This window comes from Neofelis nebulosa, chromosome 6 (genome assembly GCF_028018385.1).
Source record: "Neofelis nebulosa isolate mNeoNeb1 chromosome 6, mNeoNeb1.pri, whole genome shotgun sequence".
Classification (NCBI taxonomy): domain Eukaryota; kingdom Metazoa; phylum Chordata; class Mammalia; order Carnivora; family Felidae; genus Neofelis; species Neofelis nebulosa.
Genome location: NC_080787.1, coordinates 56921304 through 56942113, shown reverse-complemented (window position 1 = coordinate 56942113; position 20810 = coordinate 56921304). Strand labels below are relative to the sequence as shown.

At 36.6% G+C, this 20810-nt stretch overlaps 1 protein-coding gene across 1 annotated transcript in view; it reads left to right on the top strand.

Annotated features, from left to right (window-relative positions):
• COL21A1 (collagen type XXI alpha 1 chain) overlaps positions 1 to 20810 on the top strand; it is a 172567-nt gene that overhangs the window by 87618 nt on the left and 64139 nt on the right. Inside the window, exons 10-11 of the mRNA XM_058734305.1 lie at positions 8330 to 8383; positions 8474 to 8527. Coding sequence (XP_058590288.1) covers positions 8330 to 8383; positions 8474 to 8527 — 108 coding nt within the window. The remainder of the gene's footprint in view (positions 1 to 8329; positions 8384 to 8473; positions 8528 to 20810) is intronic.

Genomic DNA, 20810 nt, shown 5'->3' with positions numbered 1-20810 from the left:
ATCAGATGGTCAAGTAGAATTTTTTTAAAGATTATTTTTGGGGTGCCTGGCTGGCTCAGTCATTAAGCATCCAACTCTTGATCTCAGGTCTTGATCTCAGAGTCCTGAATTCAAGCGCTGTGTTGGGGTCTGTGCTGGCTGTGAAGCCTACTTGAAGGAAAAAGAAGATTAAAAAAAGTTTTTTTAAAGTAATCTCTACATCCAGCATGGGGCTTGAATCCACAACCCTAAGGTCAAGCAAGAGTTGCATGCTTAACTGATTGATCCAGCCAGCTGCCCCTATTCAAGTACAAATTTTAAGTGGTAGTTGAATATAGAAGTCTGACAGAGTGATTTTCCTCTTGTCCTTTTCTATAGGAGTGATAGTATGTTTCATGTTGATTAGTAAGAGCTTCCTATACACTAAGAGAATCAATTCTTTGACATCTATGTTGTAAATGTTTCTTTTAATTATTTATTTGGTTTATAGTTTTGTTTTAATTTCTAGTAATGTAAAATTTTCTCACAATTAAATGTTCTGTTATTTCTTCCAGTGTTTTTTTTTTTGAACATTACTGTATTCATTTACTGTATTATGATTTTTGAGAATTTTAATTCTTGACTTCACTTTTGGAATTTATTTTGGCATTTGGGGTGACATGGAGATCCAAAAAGATTTAGCGAACTTGGAGAATGGCTGTTCTAATGTAGTGAAATTCAACCCAAATAAACGTATGGCTCTTACTTGTCTGGGATGTGTTATTTAAATTTAACCTTGGTGAAAAGGGATTTGTAATGGGGTTGCCTGAAAGGCTGATGCAATACTTGGCATTGTTAGTAAATATATAATGTCTATATTAAGAAAGATGACAGTCCTGCTTTTGAAGTGTTAGATTTGGTTTAGGATACTATGGGGAATTGTAGAACTTGGATTTGACTTACAAGAGAGAGATGGGGAGAGAGTGAAAACTCAGAAGAATGTCTGTCAGGGAGAATTAACTGTACCTCAGGTGTAATCCAAACAAGAGGTGCTGTTTTAAAATTAGTCAAGAATGATGGTAGAGACTGGAAGGAAAGGGAAGAAATCTGGCAGTTAGGCTTGCAGAGTAAGTGTGACAGGAGGTGAATAATTAGTAGTAGAACAATAAGACCCATGAGACAAGTTTTTATGTTTTCCTCAGACTCTTAACATGGTGCCAGTTGTGGACTCAACAGTTTAAGAGCTGTGGGCAATTTGGGGCTGAGTGCCATGAAGATTAAGGCCTGGAAAATGGGGTACGTGAGGTTACAAGCCAAAGGAATGGCTGTTACTTAGCTTAGAAAAGAGAATTGTAAGAAGAGGCTTACTGAAATGTGTATACAATACACATCTAGAGAAAACTATTTCTACCTGAGCTCTTACTTCACCTCAGTTTTGATTCCTTTAGCAAAAAGGTTTATTGTCTCACTGTCTCCCTGTACTATAAAATACATGCACACGCATGATCAAACCCCTCGTGAGAGTCTTACTGGTAAACTAAAATTTGGACCACTTGCCTCAAATGAACTATCTTCCACTTGGGCAGTTTATCTCCCTTTTGTAAAATAAAATGTGATTTAAAATTTTTCTGTAAAGCTTTCCTAGACAAAGCTTGGTCCACTAACTAATTCATTTTTCTCGAACACACCCCTTATGTAAATCTCCTGTATGGATCTCTCCATGTTTTCCTCATGGGCCTCTTAAGTACATTACTTATTATTTTTTTTTATATATTATGGATAGTATATACAATAATGATGTGTGTGTAGATATTTTATAGAAATGTTACTTGTCTGATTTTTAAAAAACTTTTTTTAATGTTTATTTTTGAGACAGAGAGAGACAGAGCATGAATGGGGGAGGGTCAGAGAGAGGGAGACACAGAATTTGAAACAGGCTCCAGGCTCTGAGCTGTCAGCACAGAGCCCGACGTGGGGCTCGAACTCACGGACCGCGAAATCACGACCTGAGCCGGAGTCGGACGCTTAACCGACTGAGCCACCCAGGCGCCCCATTACTTGTCTGTTTAAATTCTTGAAGGAATTGATTGATAACACAACTAGCATGTGTGATTTTAAAGATAAATTTATGCTTATATTTTGTATTGTTTTGATTGTAATCTGTATGAATGCAGGGCTGTTTCTGCCATTATTTTAGAGCCATCAGTAGTAGTGACTGGTTGGGCACCATAAACATTTATATGTTTGTTTTCTTATTCATTCTTTCATTCATCCATTCATATACCTGATATTGATTGGGTATTTACTTTGCTTCTGGCACTGTTATAGTTTGAGGAGATATGCAATGAACAAAAAAGACAAAACCTGCCATTTTGAAGCTCACATTCCGCTAGGGAGGGACAACAATAATGAATATACAATAATAATAATAATAAGTGATATCAGATTGTGGTAATTACTATGGAAAAAATATAACAGAACAGAAAGAGAATGAGGCTAGTTATTGGTCACTTCTCTTTGAATAGAAAATGTTACTATTAGAAATTTAGGTTAGGAAGTAAGAACTATTAAAGATGCTATTGGTTACCTTAAAAAGTTGCATATTCTCCTTTTGTTTTTTTAAATGTTTACTTATTTTGAGAGAGCAAGAGCACGAGTGAGCAGGGGAGTGGCAGAGAGAGAGGGAGGGACAGAATCCCAAGCAGACTCCACAGTCAGCACCAAGCTCGATTCAGGGCTTGAACTCATGAACTGTGAAATCATGACCTGAGCCAAAGTTAAGAGTCAGACCTTAACCGACTGAGCCATCCAGCAACACTGTACATTTTCCTTTTGAAATAAGCTTAGTATAACTTCAAGTGCAGTCATACTCAGGGAATGAGGCAATTTACCTAAGCTTAATTAAGTTTTGTGAATCTGAGAACCAAGCTGCATCTATAGAGGTTGTCAAAGGTAGGCAGTGTTTTTCTTTTATGTGCTTAGCTCAAGGCCAAATATCATAGGAGAGCAGGTGATGTGTTCCATATTTATCACTCATCCACTCTTACTTAAGGGTGGGAGAATTAGATATAGATTAAATTTCATTTATAGTAAATGTAGTCTGCTTTGAGTAGAAATTTTGTCCCCCAACAAAAGTCTATAGCTTCCCATTGTCAAATGTAAATTTTTTATGTTAGTCCACAAAAATACATTAAAAAAATCGTGCTATTATTTGGCAACCAAATAATAGTATTTTACTCCAGATTCCCCCACTCAGTTAGTGATACATTATCTGCCATCCACTGCACAAATCAGAAACCTGGGCATCATACTATAACTTCAGATTCCTGACATCCTGTAGCTCATCATCAGGTTGAATTAAATACAACTTGAATGGACTCAGGTTCTACCTACCATTATCTCTCTCCTGCAGGAACCTCCCACTTGGTCTTTCTGCTTCTCCCTGCCACTTATAATTATATCTCCATAGTGTAGCAAGCAAGCTTCTCAGAGCTGCAGTCTGATTGTGTGACCCTCTGGTATAGTGGATTGGTTAAAGACCAAAAACCTTCATGGAGCACCTGGGTGGCTCAGTTGGTTAAGTGTCCGACTTTGGATTAGGTCATGATCTCACGGTTCGTGGGTTCAAGCCCCACATTGGGCTGTGTGCTGACAGTTCAGAGGCTGGAGCCTGCTTTGGATTCTGTGTCTCCCTCTCTTTATGCCCCTCCCCTGCTCACACTCTCTCTCTCTCTCAAAAATAAATATTTAAAAAAATCCTTCATAAGACCCACAAGCTGTGCATGAAAGCTGCAGTCTACTGTCCGGTCTTGTTTGCAGCATGCTTCCCCATGTGCTGTCTCTTTTGTCTCCATGGATATGTCTCATCTTGTCATGCTTCGTGGCACATTTTGAAGGGCTTCCTCTTCTTCACTGTGCTTCCTTTAGTGTTCCTTTGAGCTTGTCTCTTCAGAAAGCTTCCCTATCTACTCTTCACCTCCCATAGCATTCCAGTTCTTTCTTAGATCTTAGCTTGGGTTTAATTTTACATATATTAATGAGATGTATTAGTCAAGTAATTTGAGCAGTCAGTTAAAGCATATAAACTATTGGACTGGTAGTTCAGTTAGGTGGCAAATGAGTTTCTACATTAGTTACACATGACAAGACAGATTTATGAATATTTTTTGAATTTAGTTATGTTGAGCTATAAAGTGTGCTGGTGGCAAGAAGAATCCACAGTGGATATTAAAAATATACACTTGATTTAGGTTACTTAGTTACCATGGCTGTATACTTAAGAGTATCTGTGGGAATTTTGGAAAACTTTGAAGAAAATTAATGTAATAGAATAAACTTTGAATCACATTCTTACATTTCAGAAAGAAGAGTGACATCCAAAATTATTTCTCTGTATTTTATTCTCATTTTTAGAGTTTAGAGCACTGAAAGAAAATTGATTACTCTATCCTCCTCACTACTTGAGAAGATCTGTATGTTTAGATTGGCAGAATATTTTATGGCCTGATCAGAATTGGGCTCAGAAGAGATTGTGACCCTTGCACATTTGCTGATTTTATTTCCTTAATTTCCATTTCAATGCTATACATCTTTCCTGGAGCATTATAACTATGAATCATGGAAGGAAATTAAATTGATTCTGTATTCTTCAACCCTACAATTTGGCAGTGAGAATATTTTTTTCCTAAAAAATGACTCATTTACAAAAAGACTTTCTGTGAACGTGGAAAAGACTTTACTGTCAGAAATCTTGCACATGGCTGTAGGGTGGATATTTGGACCTGCTAATAATTGCAAAATGGCAAAATTAGTGTTAAACAGTATTGATCAAAGATCATGTGAAATTTGCAGGCCCACCTGAAAACACAGAAGCCTGTGTATTCAGAACAATAAAAACTCAGTGAGCTATATGGAAAGCTTATCATTTTTTCTGTTTCAGGGCATTTTCCTTGTTCAAGTGTACCCTGCTATGAGTCAACCAGTGTTTAGTTCTTGCTCCTCTTGGAAATTGTTGTGTGTTGTAATATTCCTCCCTGTTAACCTTTATTTTCCTGATTTTTAGTCCAAATTTCATTTTTCTGAATTTCATCCAATTTCTTCTGGTGGTTTACCCTGGGATCCCCCAGCTTGGATGTGGTTTTGGTTTTTCTTAATTTTGTTACTAATCATGCTTCCTCTAGCTTTTAAAATAATCTTTGAATTTCTTTATATAACTAAGTTTTCTAGAATGCCTCTCACCGTAAGTTAAAAAAAATCCCACATCAACTTGGTTCTCATATTGTGGGAAGCATTTGTTATTTTTTGTATTGCAGTTCTTCAAAAGACAAAACAAACAGGGCCATTATAAAATACACTGAAGCCTTGTTCACATGTTCACCATTAGATCTATATGAATGTTGCAAAAGGGTTAAATCATGATGATGACTGGATCTGCCATTCCTCATGTGCTAGTGGTGCCCATTAAGGCTACAGAATAACATTTTGCAGAAGTGTTCTCATGGTTTTGTACAATAGCCATTGAATCTGAAGAACATAAAAAGAAAAACTCACATTTGAGTTTTTAGCATCTGCCAGGCATTTTCACCTGTGACTCCATTTGTTTCTTTTCAGAAGTGAAGTGGGCACTGTTATCCTGGTTTGTGGTAAGAAACTGACACTTAGCTAGGCAAAGTTAGTCAAAATCCTGTAGAAAGTAAAGGGAGGAGCAAAAATTCAGCCCAAGGTCTTCCAATTTCAAGATTCATTGTCTTTCCACTTTATTGAGTTGCCTCCCAGGATTTGGGGATATGATCACTCAGCCTGAGGTCACATTATGAGTCAGAGGTGAGCTGGGAACACAGTCTGGGGCATCTCCACATTGCTTTAATCCATTAAAATGTGATGTGTCTTCTCTAACAAATGGATCATATTAATTTACTTCTTCGAAGAAGAGAACAGCTTTTGATCTTCTACAAAAGATTCGTTTTGTAAAAAAAGTAATAAAGCAGATACGACATTTGGCTTAACTTTTGAAAAAATGTGAAAAAAAATAATTCATTACAGTGAACTTTGCAGATGACCGGCCATTTTGATAAATAGCCAATCTCCATGGTAACTTTCTTTTGAGGAATTTTATGAACATTCATATTCTTTGGGCACTCAGAATTCTAAACAACTTAAAAGCAGCCTGGCAAATATGCTTTTTTGAATCTGATTAATTATCCTAGAATCATAAGATCAGATCTACCATGAAGCATTTTCTGATAAGAGAGTGTTCCCACTGACTCTATCAACTAACGAATAACTTTGGGCAAGTTATTTAATCTTATGTGCCTCAGATTCCTCATCTGAAAATAAGGATAATACAGCACCTACATTAATTAAAGGGTGATTGTGAGGGTTACATGAATTAAGTGAAGTACTTAATCTGGACTTTGGTGAATTCTGTATAAATCATTGCTATTATTGTTTCTCCCGATTACGGCAGCCTGTTGTAAATCCTATCAGACTGTCCAGGGAAGTGCATACAGGTTTTGGAAGGATCTGGAGGCATCCTAAGTGGCAGCAGTTATAAGTAACCTAACTCTCTTGGGCATATGCTACCAGTGACAGAGTTGAAATTTAATTCCAGACCTATCTGATTGCAAAGTGGTTGAAGGAAAGAGATTCAGTGGTAACTAGAGTGGTAGAGATAAGAGGCTGAGCAAACGGTGTGAATTGACTTTGTTCTTTCTTCCTACCATTCTTGGGAACACGAAGACATGACTAAAACTTGAATTTGCTACCGGTAGCGGCCCAAACATAACCTTGTTCCTTCAGGAAAGGGATTTTATGCAGTGTGGATTACATGAAGGTAAATTCTTCCAAAGTTTGATTAACCCAAAATGCCAAATGCTCTGTTCAATGCTGCAAATAAAGAAATGAATTGGACTGGGTTTCCCATATCAAGGGGGCACATAATCCCATGACACTTGAGACAGTGGCCACCCAGAGAGCATATGTTGGGCTTGAAAGCTGCAGGTTGTTTAATATGGAGCGTGGAAAGGTTTGTTATGAGACTCATTCACTGGTGAAGCAAAATGTTTAAGGATTGGGCACAGGGATTCAAGAGAAGAATTTGTTGAGAAATCCTGGAGGAAGCGTGATGATACACTCTGATAAACTCTGAAGAACTGAAAGAGTATGAAGGAAAGGATCATGCTTGGTGGTAGGAATTATATAGTCTATCATTTGGAGAGTGAGAGCATTTTACAGAATAAAAAATGTGAGTGAATGTAAAGGGAGAAAACCAATAAGACTGATGTTGCTGAGACAACTATTATTGTTATTAGTATTGTTAGACCTAGCAAATAGTAAAAGGAATATTTGAAAATGGGAGCGGTAAAGCAGGGAATTTTGCTATCTCTAAAATCATAGCTAAAAATGTGCTGACAAGTGAGTGGGTGAATACAAAAAGCAGCCGTAAATAGCCACATGGAAATGAAGCTTTTGGATTTAACAATGAAGATGTAATTGGAAACACTAATGACATCTGTTTTAATATTGTTGACAACAGAAAGCTATATCCAAACAGTAAGACCCGAGAGAGATGGGATCTGAATAAGAACGTGAAATGTGTTTGCAGGTGCCAGGTGGTCTAAGTCAACGTGACATTGACCTAGGGAAACCTAGACAAATGTTGAGGGCCTGCAAGTTAGTTCTGGAGTTTAATTGCCATGTGCTGAGTGAAGAATGAATAGTTTGCCTTGTTGAAACAGTTGTGCTGTTTTGCCAAAGGCCCGGTTTCTGGAGGGATATGTAAGAAGCAGTGGAGACCAAAGTGACCCTTGCCTCAACAGACAGCCCGGCCTTGGGAGGTGGGGGAGACATGTCACAGCCATGCTCATGGATAACATCAGCAGCTTTCTAAAATGAGCAGTCCAAAGGCTGTTAAAAACTTACTCTGAGGAATAAGATTTATCAAGTCTTAATTTATTCCAAGGATTAACTCAAATGGCCATTAATCAGGTGGTTTCAAAATGTAGTCCATTTGTATAATCCTCCAATCTTAGGTGTTTTTCTCTTGAATATGTTAAATACGTTTCTGTGTGCAAAACATTTTTTTTGGGGAGGAGCTGTGAACATTGGCTCTGTTTTTGCAAATCCAAAGCTTCCTTTTAATTGAAGCATTTTTGTTTATTTTTATTAATCTAGAGATATTTGAGACCTTTTCCCTAAAGACTGGAGGATATTAATTCCTTATTCAGCATTTGAAACTTTGTTATTTTTGTTTCTTAAACAGTCACCAAGTGAAGTCTTAAGTGTAAGACATTCCAGACAAGAGTGAATCCTGGATTCCTGCTCTTAGTGAGTATGATGAAATATTAATTATTTTGTGTTTACTTTTCTTTAGGGATATCAAGGAATTGCAGGATCACCAGGTGTCCCAGGATCCCCTGGCATACAAGTATGTGATTCATAGATACACATTGTAGAATTATCGTTTCTAGTGAACCCAAAACATAACTAACCGGATATTATTTTGTGCTTGATTTAGGGAGTTCAAGGACTACCAGGTTACAAAGGAGAACCAGGGAGAGATGGTGAAAAGGTAAATGCACACAAACAAAAATGTGTCCAGTCACTTTGGTCATTCAAGGAAGACAAAGGATATTACCTATGATGACTCCCATTCAGTAGTGTTCACCTTGGTGAATTGCAAGATATGTGGGCTCAGAAATTTGTCAGTGGTCATTGGCTAATAAAGCTCACAGCAGATTTTTGTCACTAGATGAAATACGTTGTAACTAGATGACCACTGTCAGATGGAACAGGTATTGGCATTGCTCTGATGCCATGTTCTCTCCTTGTGGTTAAACTCTGAGGGGGGGATTACCTTCTTAGAAGGGAGAGAACTATGTGAATGGAATATGTTCCTGTTAGCCACAGATAGCCCAATTCTAATGTGTCCCTCTCCTTAATAGATACCTATCTGGTGCTTCTTTCATAGGTTTATTGAGGATCAAATGAGACTATATAATGTGTGAAAAAAATATTTATTATGTTTCCTGGTGCAGGGCCTGCCTGCCTTTCTCTCTCTCTCTCTCTCTCTCTCTCTCTCTCTCTCTCTCTCTCTCTCTCTCTCTGCACAAGTAGGGGAGAGGGAGAGATAGAATCCTCAGTAGGCTTCACACTCACCAAGGAGCCTGACGTGGGGCTCAATCTCACGACCTGACCTCATGACCTGAGATGAAATCAAGAGTCGGACACTTACCCAACTGAGCCATCCAGGTGCTCTGGTACAGGGTCTTTCTTAAATAAACAGTTGTTTTTGTACTGTTCTGTTTTGTTCATCCAAGTAGCATGGTTGCAGTTGGGATGTAGCATGGGGTAGGTTGGCATATGTCATGGGCATAACATGGGTTGAAACAATCCCAAGGGCAAATAGGAGGTTTAGTGGCCAGAAAAGATGGAATAGGTCAGGGCAGCTTTATAATCTGGGGAGAGTTAAAGGACAGAGTGAAACAGTAGCAGTCAATAAAATTCCTGAAGAAGCAGCGTAAAATCCTCCTGTCTTCTATGTGGCCTCTATGAATCTTTTTAGCCACTGAGAAATCTCTGCCTTTCTTAAACAATGGAGGTATATATTAAGAGGTGATAGGGAGCATGCTGGAGCTGTAGGAATGGCAGACGTCTTATACTTTCATGCTGTGGCAATGTTGAGAGGGATAGCCTGACCTCTGCCAGGTGATGGGGGATTCCACTGAGATCATGAAGATACCTGTTCTGAGGAGTCCGTGTGGCAGACACCTCACTTATATTCTGGTTTACAGGATCACTGCTGTTTTTTAACATTGTCACAATTAGTCTGATTTGGGGATGGCAGGGAGGTAATGAAAGTGTGAGTATATGAATGAATATATCTATGGATGAATGCATAAATTTGTCTATTTTTCCCTTTACTTGGGTTTTAGAAACCAGATATAAAAAGGAGGGTGTTTTTTATTCGTCTTAAAAGAATTGAAGTAAAGTGCCTGTTTGAAGGTAGAAGAATAGCAATAATTTGATTAGTCACATCTTTAACTGCTCTGTTGGATGGGGTCATGGTACTGTCTTCAACATAGATGGGCATGAGTTTTACAAAGTCATACATTCTCTTGAATAAAATAAGATGAGTGAAGATGATGTGAAGGTCTCTGTTTTCAGTCCAGTAATAATTCCACTCAAGAGTTGCTTGTTTTCTGAAATTTGTTGTTTGGGTATAAAGTCTGATCTGACACAGTCCCTGTGGGCCTGAGATCACCGTGTGCTGTGCCATCTAAATTTCCTCCTCACATTCCTTGTGGCTTCAGAGTGTTCTTTATCTAGAGTTGCAGTAAATGAATAAGTTAAAGACTTTTCCTTGGTTCTTCCTCTAGAATATACTTCCTTAATTTTCAGAAATAGGAAGGTTGAAAAATAGACCCTGAGATGACTTTGACTTGTGGTGGTACAGGACATTTTTTCCAGGCATCACATAGCATCCTCTGAGAGATTGTTCCACACAACACTGTTCTCCATTAGGATATTTTCCCAGAATCATTTCCATTTTGTGGATTTCTTCTGAGAACTCCCATAGTAGGAGTTTCCACTTAAGATAATTAAAACTACATGCACTTTCTTGCTGGCTTTAGCATTTGTTGCTCCCATATCAGACAGTAGAGTGTGTACAGATTTTGCAGGTCCCCCTCCCCCCCCCACCGATTTATAAAGTTAAAAAGGAGCACCAATTCACCAAATGGTCTTCAATTGGTAACTCATTTTATAATATGTTTTGAAGCTATTCTTTGGAATTTAAGAAAACGTACTTCAAAACACTTCCTCAACTTTAAGGAGACCCATGTATTTAAATCATAGGGAGAAATATATTTTGTTAAAACTTATATTAAGTTGTGTTGATGGGATGATAGGTATTTATGGGTTTTTGAGTTGAGTATGAAACTTTCTATGGAAAATTCAATTCTCAATACATGGGAGATAGTAATTTATTTTTTTAACCTATCTAAACTTGGTACAAACTCATAACTTCGTTTTTCTGGATTTAAGATATAAAATATGTTAATTATATCTAAGGTCTCATTATAGAGTGAATTACACATTTTGTTTAATTTCCTCTTTAGATCATTTAACATTGAAATTGTCCCTTCAAGACTTTACTTTCCCATTGTCCTTAGTGTCCATAAAAGAGTATAATGTGAGGAATGAGATTTCCTTACTTCAAATCAATCCCTTACTTTCATGACTGCACTTCCAAAGTCAAAAGATTAAATGGTATTACAGTGATTTATATGGTTAATTATAATTAGGGAGTGCCTATATATATGTGGAGAGAACAGAATAAAGGACCAACTTAGTATATATTAGTGGTTTTACTTCTTACAATGTCTGAAGACAAAAAAAAGAATGTTTAAAAAATTAAAACAAAGCCAAGAGTGACATGAGAGGGAGAAATAGAATTGGCTTAGTGAAGTTGCCACTTTTTTCTTCTTTCTCAGAAAAGGAGGGTAATCAAACTGTGTAGCTTTCTGATAACACCACCACCCAAGGCCCAAATACTGGTGTGCTCATGGCTAGGTTGGAGGGGGGTGAGGGTGCGAGGCTTAAAGCAGTTATGGGTTTATAGACTGGGCTCTGAATTAAGACTGCTTAACTCCCTAGCCATGCTTCTTAATCTATTTAAACCTGGATTTCAAAATCTGGAAAGTGAGTGCTATTGTATTTCTTCATAGTTTTGTTGTGAAGGTTAAATAGGCTATGCATGTACTTGGCCAAAATTAAACACCTGTAAATTAGTGATGATAAAGATGATGTCGATGACTGTCTACCCTCTTACTTGTGTATGTGTCTAAATTTTGCCCTCTTTCCTGTTAATATGGATGAACTGTCCATAATGTCCAGTCCTCCTCTTATGTTCTGGATCCTATCCTTCTCCATTACTTTGTGTTATTAATTAGCCCTTCTCTGCTATGTCATGGTTTTTTCTTTCTTAGTTAATTTTTTACCAATAGCCTAAAGGCTGACCCATCTAAAACCAACCAAACTGAACCCCGTCCTCTACCATATAGTCTCCTTTAGTTACCACCCTATTTCTCCTTTCCATTATAGTAGAAATACCCTAGAGAAGTTTGCCTTTATTCTGTCTGCACTTTCTTACTTCCCTTTCTCCCTTTAATTCACTCTAGTAGGATTTCCATCCCACACTTCTGCTGTGTATTTAGATTAGTATCTACCATCTTTGAAATCCAGTGGTCAGTGTTTTCCAATGATCTCTGCTTATCTTGCTGTATGTCCCAGCAGCATTTGACACAACAGACTTTTCCCTTCTTCTGGGAACAATTTGTTCTCTTGGCTTCTAAGATAGCACATTTTCCTACATTTTCTCTTGCCTTCGTTGGTTACATTTTCACTGTTGACTTGTCTTCTATATTCATTCACTAAATGTTGGAGTGTTGCCAACTGAGTTCAGTCCTATGCCCTTCCTCTCCTTCCTTAATGAGTCCATTTATTGTAATATTATTAAATATAAACCTTAATGAATATAAATTTATTTGTTAACTATATAAATATACGTATTTGTGATAAGTATATCAATAGCAATATATTTATGTGATCAGTGTTATAGTTAATAAACTAAAAATATTAGGTATACATACATACGCATGACGTTTTCTTTTTTTTATTTAAAAATTTTTTAATGTTTATTTATTTTTGAGAGAGAGCATGAGTTGGAGAGGGGAAGAGAGAGAGGGAGACACAGGATCCGAAATAGGCTCCAGGCTTCAGCACAGAGCCCAACACAGGGCTTGAACTCACAAGCTGTGAGATCATGACCTGAACTGAAGATGGATGCTCAACTGACTGAGCCACCCAGGTGCCCCACACATTCTGTTTTCTAATAAAATACTTTGCTTCATCTGAATATGAAGAAACCGGAATTGTTATTAAAACCAGGGATTTTCGGAAAAACTTCTTGTATTTTTTATGGATGGTGTGGTACCACATTTTCCTTATATATCCTTTTCTTAGAGGCTTTTCTTCCAAAAAAGCAGCACTAATTGTGCCTTCCTTAAATATTCTCTGAAGTCAGGTTTTGTTAAGTGCCTCTTGTGTACATAGGGTGCTGACCTGTGTGTGCCCAGGTGTTTATTACTTCTGTGGATACTTTTACAACGTCTTGATTGTTTTCTGGTCTTGCAGCTTCTTTTCTTTTAAGCCTTTGTAATGGATTCAGCATCTCAGTTTATTAAAAAGAATCATTAATTCCAGATCCCGCCTCATTTGTTGGCTGCAATGCCTTTTTCTGTCCCATTTTGTTTTTCTCTACTGGCATCCCTTGAGAAACTTAAAACTTACATTTGATTTTTACAGAGTGCTTCATATTTTGTTGGTTCTAAATGCCATTTCTCATCTTCTCTTTTGGGTGTACTCTGTGGTCACTAAGAAGCTATGGCAGTGCCTCTGTAGTAGGAGCTCACGAACCTACCTTTTTTCTAGTCCTGACCAGTTCAGTCATGATCTCCAAACCCAAGGGGATTGCCCATTGCTGTATTAAAGAGAAGAAACATTTTAGCAGATTTAAACAGTTTCCAGTAAATCATTAGTGCCTGAGCCTCCCATTTGTTTTTATGGGAGAGAACAAAGAACAACCCGAGATATGTAAGGCTTCTGATGTAATGAGTGCTTGAAGGCGTTCATTGTTGTGTGTACACTTTTTCTGTTTTATTTTTAGACATGTTTTGTATCGATATTATCCATATGCATTTCTTATCACATGAAATCCTCCCCAAAAGCCCTATGAAGTTACTAGAGTAAGCTGTACTATGCCGATTTTATATTAATTGTGAAGTAGGTGATTCCTACTTAACAGCTGGGATGACTGAAGAATGAAGAACTTAAATCATTTGTCTAAAGTTACTCAAGAATCAGGGGGTTGAAATAAAATGTCTTGATTTTAGTCTTTTTTTGTTGTTGTTGTTTGTTTTCTGCATTGGCCAGAATAGTTTTGAACCATGTGACTTGTTCATTTTTCACCCTATTGCCTGCACTGTGAAGAGAATTCCTGAATGCCTGTCAGTAGCCATGCAGATAGGTGGACGGGGGAACTGGATGAAAGAGATTAGATTGTACCAATTGTGCCATGAGAGACGACTCCTGTTTCTCCATCTCTCTCAAGTGAAGGGAGATTGTTCACTCTAGATCATAGATGATCAGACTTTTAAGTTGTGAGCTCTTTGCAGTAAAAGACTTTTGGGCATGTAGTTCCATGTACATCTATGAACTATATGCCTATGCTACTGAACAAAGCATTATATGCATTAAAAACACATGCATACACTGAGAAGTTTTTGAAGAATGAGGTTTTTAAAATAATAGTTTTCGTATTCTCTTAACAATGCACATAAATCATCTTGACTTTGAAAACGATATGATTCTAGATCAGATTATAGGATGGACAAGCTCATCAAAGCCATGTTCATGAGTCATGAGAGTTTTGGAAGCAACCTGTGGAATTGGAACCATGTTACTGTAAATCTTGGTATACTCTTAGAATCTCCTCTCTTGTAAGCTCGGGTGCAATCAGGACTGTAACTCCTCAGAATAATTATTTTATTGGAATATTTTTGGAAGACTCAAAAGTATTTACCGTATTTTAGAAAATGAAAATATTTTGGATATTCAGCAAATTATCATTAATTAGAAGCACAGCATCAGCTTAGGATACAGTAGTAGAGCTCTGATCTGACAGCATGAAGCCTGCTTAGGATTCTCTCTCTCCCTTTTCCTCTGCCCTTCCCCCACTGGTGCTTGTTCTTTCTCTCTCAAAAAGAAGAAAAAAGTTTCATACTCAAAATCTCTATAAGTTACAGGGGAGTTAACAATTCATGAAAGAAACTATAGGCAGAAGGTTAATCACAGCTATATATTTTACGGACTGTACTTATCCGCTGTAAGAAATCTCTAAATTAGGGATGTTCTGGTTCTTAATATGTTGCTGTGTGTGTTTGTGTGCGTGTGTGTATGTATGTATTAACACTACTGGAATGAACATCTTTGTATATATTTCTCATATCCCAGTATTTTTTTTCTGAGAATATCCATAGGAAAACATCCTGGAACTGGAATTTATTATAGGATCAAAGGATTAAATGCATAATTAAACTTTGATACAAATTGCCTATTTAACTTGTAGTAAGTTTGTACCTCCCAGCAAGTGTGTGAAAATATGTTTGCTCACACTCTTTTTTACAATTTATTTAGAGAAAACACATGCATGGGGGAGGGGCAGAAAGAGAGAGGGAGAGAGAGAATCCCATGCAGGCTCTGTGCTGTCAGTGCAGAGCCTTATGTATAGGGGCTGGATCTCACATGTATAGGGGCTGAGAGATCATGACCTGAGATGAAATCAAGAGTCAGACACTTAATGAACTGAGCCACCCAGGTGCCCCATCTTTCTTCAAACTCTTCAAATTCAAACTGAATTTCATTAAGGTTTTTAATTGTCATCAGTACAAGTTATAAATGGTATTGGTCTGATTTGCATTTTTGTATTAGTAATTAAGGTAGAGTACTTTGTCATGGACATTTTGTTACTTCTTTGTAATATGCTTTTTAGTCATATCTTTTTTTTTTTTTTTTGCTTTCTACTGGGCTGTTGATTTTTTTAAAAGCTGATTGTTATTTACAGTTCATAAATTGTATGAAAATATTTTTTCCTGGTTTATATTATGTATTTTGACTTGGCTTTTCGAATCTCAGCCACACATAAAATTTAAATATTTATGTAGGTAGAGATATTTTTTTTCTCTCCTTATGTTTGTGTCTATATAGAAGGATTCCACATTATAACATTTTGAATATATATTTAGACCTTGTTAATTTATATTTTAGTCTTTAAAATTTTGTTGTTTCGAGTAAAGGTAGATGAGCAGTCATATTTTTCCCTCTCTTTTCCTAAATGGATATCCAATTGCCACAACATTTATGGAATATCACTTTTTTCTCCATTTATTTGAAAACTCATCATTATTACTAAATTTCCATTTTCATTTGGGTCTGGTGTTTTTGGCTTTCCATTCTGTTCCATTTATCTGTCTACATCCTCTCCAACACCAAATTGTTCTTAATTGTTGTCACTTCATAATATGATTTAATATTGGCAGTCCTAGTACTTCCTCATTATTCTTCTTCATCAAAATTTTCCTGGCTATACTTGCATGCTTTTTTTTTTTTTCCAGATAAAGCTCAATATCTTTCCTTCAGTATTTTAGAAATTCCTATTCATGTTTTAATTAGGATTCCTTTGAATTTATGGATTAATTACAGAATCATTGACATAATTTCAATATTGAGTTTTCCTATTTAAGATTATGACTTACTTAATTTTTTATTTTCAATCTTGAAACTTAATAAAATATTAGAGTTTTTCCATAGTGGTCCTAAACATTATTCAGGTTTATATCTTAGAATTGTTATGTCCTTTTTTTCTATTATAAATGGAACCTTTTCTTTAATATATTTTCATTTTGGTTAGTATTTATATATAAAAACCTTTTTATATATTACCTTTTTAAAGCAGCAATTAACTGAATTAGTGATTTAGGGTATTAGGTATATTGGTGTATTAGATGTATAATCATACCTAACGATGATTTGTTTTCTTCCTTCTAGTTTTTAATCTCGCTTTGTTCTGTATTTTCTCTAAATTCAGTGGCTAGTCACAACTGGCTAGAAAAACATTAAAAATGGTGATGTTGGGTGACTGTTTTTCTTAAAGTTTCAAACAGTTGTGGAGTCTTTTATGGTTTAGGGCTTCTTTGGTAGTACAACTCTCTCAACAGCAGATGAATATTTCCAATTTTCTATCTTTGGCTTTTGATTCCAGCCAATAGCAGCATCCACAGTCCTTGCTTTAGTCATGGAGCCTCTCTGCATTAATTAATTAACTACTGATAATTAATGATAGATGACTTGAATTTATCAGACATCCATTACACTCTTATACTCTTAGGCTTTTTTTTTTTTTTTTCTTGAGCCATTCTGTCCAGCCTGAAGGACTTTATTGGACCCACTTTCACTGATTCAGAGCATTTAAGAATAGTGTTTATGGCCACCCCCTTTATTTGATTCTTCACAGAGGCTATTTTAATTGAACTTCTTTTAAAGGTCCTCTCCAGTTTCAATTTTTACCTATTAGCGATGAGAACAAAGTTGTGTCTTACAATCTCCATGTTTTCGGACTTGGTCTATTGCTTTTCATTACTATTTGCAAATTGGCTGATTCTTTTCTGAGCTTCTTTCTTTTACAGGGTCTTTCAAATATAGCCAATACCAATCACTTCATGATACTAACATTCTGTTTTCTTAATTCTTTGCCTCTAGCTCTAAGTTAATTTGATGTGTTATTTACCTTTGCAAGGTAAAAATTTTTATCAAATATTTACCATTCTATTAAATGAATTGCCATTTTCTAAACATAAACTAATTTTTTTCATTCCTCAAAGCCAATGCCATATATATTATTTAATATTGTTTTGGCAGACTCCTTTTCCTACTATACCAAGTTTTGTATTAATTAGCTTAGCTTACAGTAGCAGATGACCAAACGAGAGCATTTATTTGTCTTTTGCATTACATGCCCATTGTGGATAGATTTTGGCTTAACTTTACCACTTCTTTGCAACCACTTGTATTAAACCATGGGCATAATTAGGTGAACAATATGGATTTGAACTGCATATATGCACTTAAACATGGATTTCTTTTTCAGTAAATATCGTATAATATTATAAACATATTTCCTCTTATTTTCTTCATGGTTTCTTTTTTCTAGTTTACTTCATTTTAAGAATTCAGTATATAATACACATACAAAATATGCATTAATTGATTGTTTATGTTATTTGTAAGGCTCCTGGTTAACAGTAGGCTATTAGTAGTTAAATTTTCAGAGTCAGAACTTATGTGTGGATTTTCAACCACATGGCAGTTGGTCCCCCAGTCTCTGCATTGTTCAGAGGTTAACTGCAGTGTGGTTGGGTAACACTTTGTGTTCAGTACTTTGTAGATTGTGTCAATATTCCTCAACCATTTCCTCACTAAATTTCTCTCCTCTCTCTCCTCTCCCCTCTTAACTGCTATGTGTTAATATGTATGCTTTGCCTTTTTATTTTACTTAAAAACTCTTGCTTGTACATGTGAGGGTAGCTTTGTCCAGATTTTCAATTTTTCCGTCCGAATGTTGGTGAATGCTGCTGGTCTTTTCATTTCATCTGAGATTGGTTTGTTATCTCTGGTAAATTAAAGTTTGAAGATTATGTCTTCTATAACCTGTAGCCAGAGAATGGAAGTCTTAGTTGGGACTTTGTGCAGTCTTAATAGGGAATCCTAATTTTCCCCCTTTCTTCTGTATTTTTATCAAGTATTTATTATCCCCCTAAATTCCATTTTATCAAGAGTGTAACTTAGTCTATCCTGACCATCAAGGAGTTGTTTCAGCTCAGTCAAGAGCTAGCTCAGGTAGTCTTTAATCTTTTCTCTCTATAGAAACGGTTACTACTCCTACCTGCCCCAAGCATAAAGGAAAAAAAAAAATTTTTCCAAAAGGTAGTTTTGGTTCTTGAATTAGGAGTCTACATATACATGGTAGGGGAAAGAAATACCCAAATACCCAGTTTTCTTGTTGTTTCTCTTGTTTTCCCCCTAAATTTATTTTTTTCTTTTATTCCTTGGTTAAATTGTTGGATTTTAGGACTAATAAGCTCTGGAATGTGTGGACTTTTAGTGGATCTTCTCTCTCTCTCTCTCACTCTGTCTCTCTCTCACACACACAGATCGTTTTTAATCTTTACTGGAAAATTTAAGTAGTCAAGGGAAAGCTATTACCCATGAGAAAACATTCTTTACAAGCCAAAAAAAAAAAAATTCCTGTTTAGACCAGAAACAGACCCTGAAATGCAGTGATGTAAATGAGAAAGAAGTTTATTTTTCTCATGTAGTCAGTTTATGTACTTATTCAAGGACTCAGGTTTTTCCTTCTTATTGGTCTAGTTTCCTTGAGAATGTTGTTCTCTTCTACACAGTCAAGGCTATATCACTGGTCACTGTCTTACCTGCATTGTAATCTGATGGGAAGGGAGAAAGAGAAGTCATAACAATAACTTTATTTTTAATCGATTATGTGAAGTTGCATGTCATAGTCCCCCACACATTCTGCTAGCAAGAACTTAGTTGTGTGGCCATTCCTAACTGCAAAGAAGACTGGGAAGTATAGTCACTAGTTAGGAAGCTATGTGCCCAGATAAAAATCTTCTCTTGGTAGTATAAGGCGAATAGATTTTTGGGTATAACCATTAGTTAGTATACTTTTTGTATCAGATACACTTATAAAGTAAAGGATCCAAATGTAATACAGATGGATCTGAAATATAATGTAACTTTTGTTTTTTATTTTCCATCAATTATTATGGGAGACGATAAGGGAATTCCTGGACTTTCAGCCCTGGCTCCTTCTCTGTAAAAATTTATTTTATAATGGCTCCCACTCTTTCACTAATGGAAAATCAAGGAATATTTATGTGGAAATAGATCTGTTGTTAAAATTAAGGCTGCTTTTTTTTTTTTTAATTAAGGCCAATATTGTATTAGTCTAGACAGATAAGTACATTCCCAGATTTTCCTGCAATTAACCAGAGTGGATAAGGAATGAAATTGGTTCAGAATAAAACAGGATAAGTCTGAATGAATATTGGGGCCCTACACAAGAGGTCATAGCAACCCTGTCCAGGAGGTTTAAAGCCTCCTAGTGGAAAGTGTCCATGGGAATAATTGGAAATGATACCATGTACGTACTTTTTCAACTTGTATCTTCCTTCTTTTGTGTCTGTCCTGCTGTCTCCTGTAACAGTGGACTGTTGCGAACCTATCTCCTACAGGGCAAGGTGCTCTGGATATTACTATTGAAGTATCAATAAGTCACTAGGGCTTCTTGATGAAGATGAAGGGTAGAACATACACATTTTCTCTATTTCTTAAACTCCCACGAAGACCCAAGGAAGCTCAATCTTAAAATAGAAAGAGATACGATTTGTTTAAGAGAGAATCCTGTTTGTGTGTGTGCACACACATACATGTGCACACATGCACGCAGGTATCCCAAAAGCTTAGGAAATGGTAATACAAAGTATTCTTGAAAATAGAGGTGGATTGAAGGTAGAGCTAAAAATGAAAACATGGTTGAATATTCCTTTAAGAACAGTGAGATCCTGCTATCCCTTCCTCACCTCTGTGTAGTTAAGTGAATTTCCCTTCTACCGTGGTAGGACTTGAAAGTTTATTATCTGGGGAGGATAAGACTGAGGGTTTCTAGACTGGAAAGAAAAGGTGGAGATGTACAAAACTATAGGCAAAGAAGATCTTTCTATGGGGAATCTGCTGATATCCAGAGCTGTTTAGTGAAATGACCCAACCACACCATGTATAGAGAATCTCAATGAGCAGTACTCAGTGAGAGCTTATCATCAGCTTCCAGGTGAACTGACTACCAGGAACCAGAAAATATCTTAGGAAAATTAAAGATACCAAAAAGTCTAAAGAAACTGACAAAAGACGTGTGAAGAAGACTTTGAAAAATGGTCATTAATGCCCTCAGAGATGCAGAACTCCTGATAGATCCTGCTTCAGCTGAGCTCCTTGATAGGACACACTGCATCTTCAGGGCCAACACAGAGACAGTCCTGTAGCATGTGATCCACTTGTACACCACATTCCAGATCTTTGGTCCTGGCACTCCTTGTACAGACCACCCCAGGCCCATTCCCACGGTCTGCAGGCCTCTTTCTTGTCTCTGTCTTGCTGAG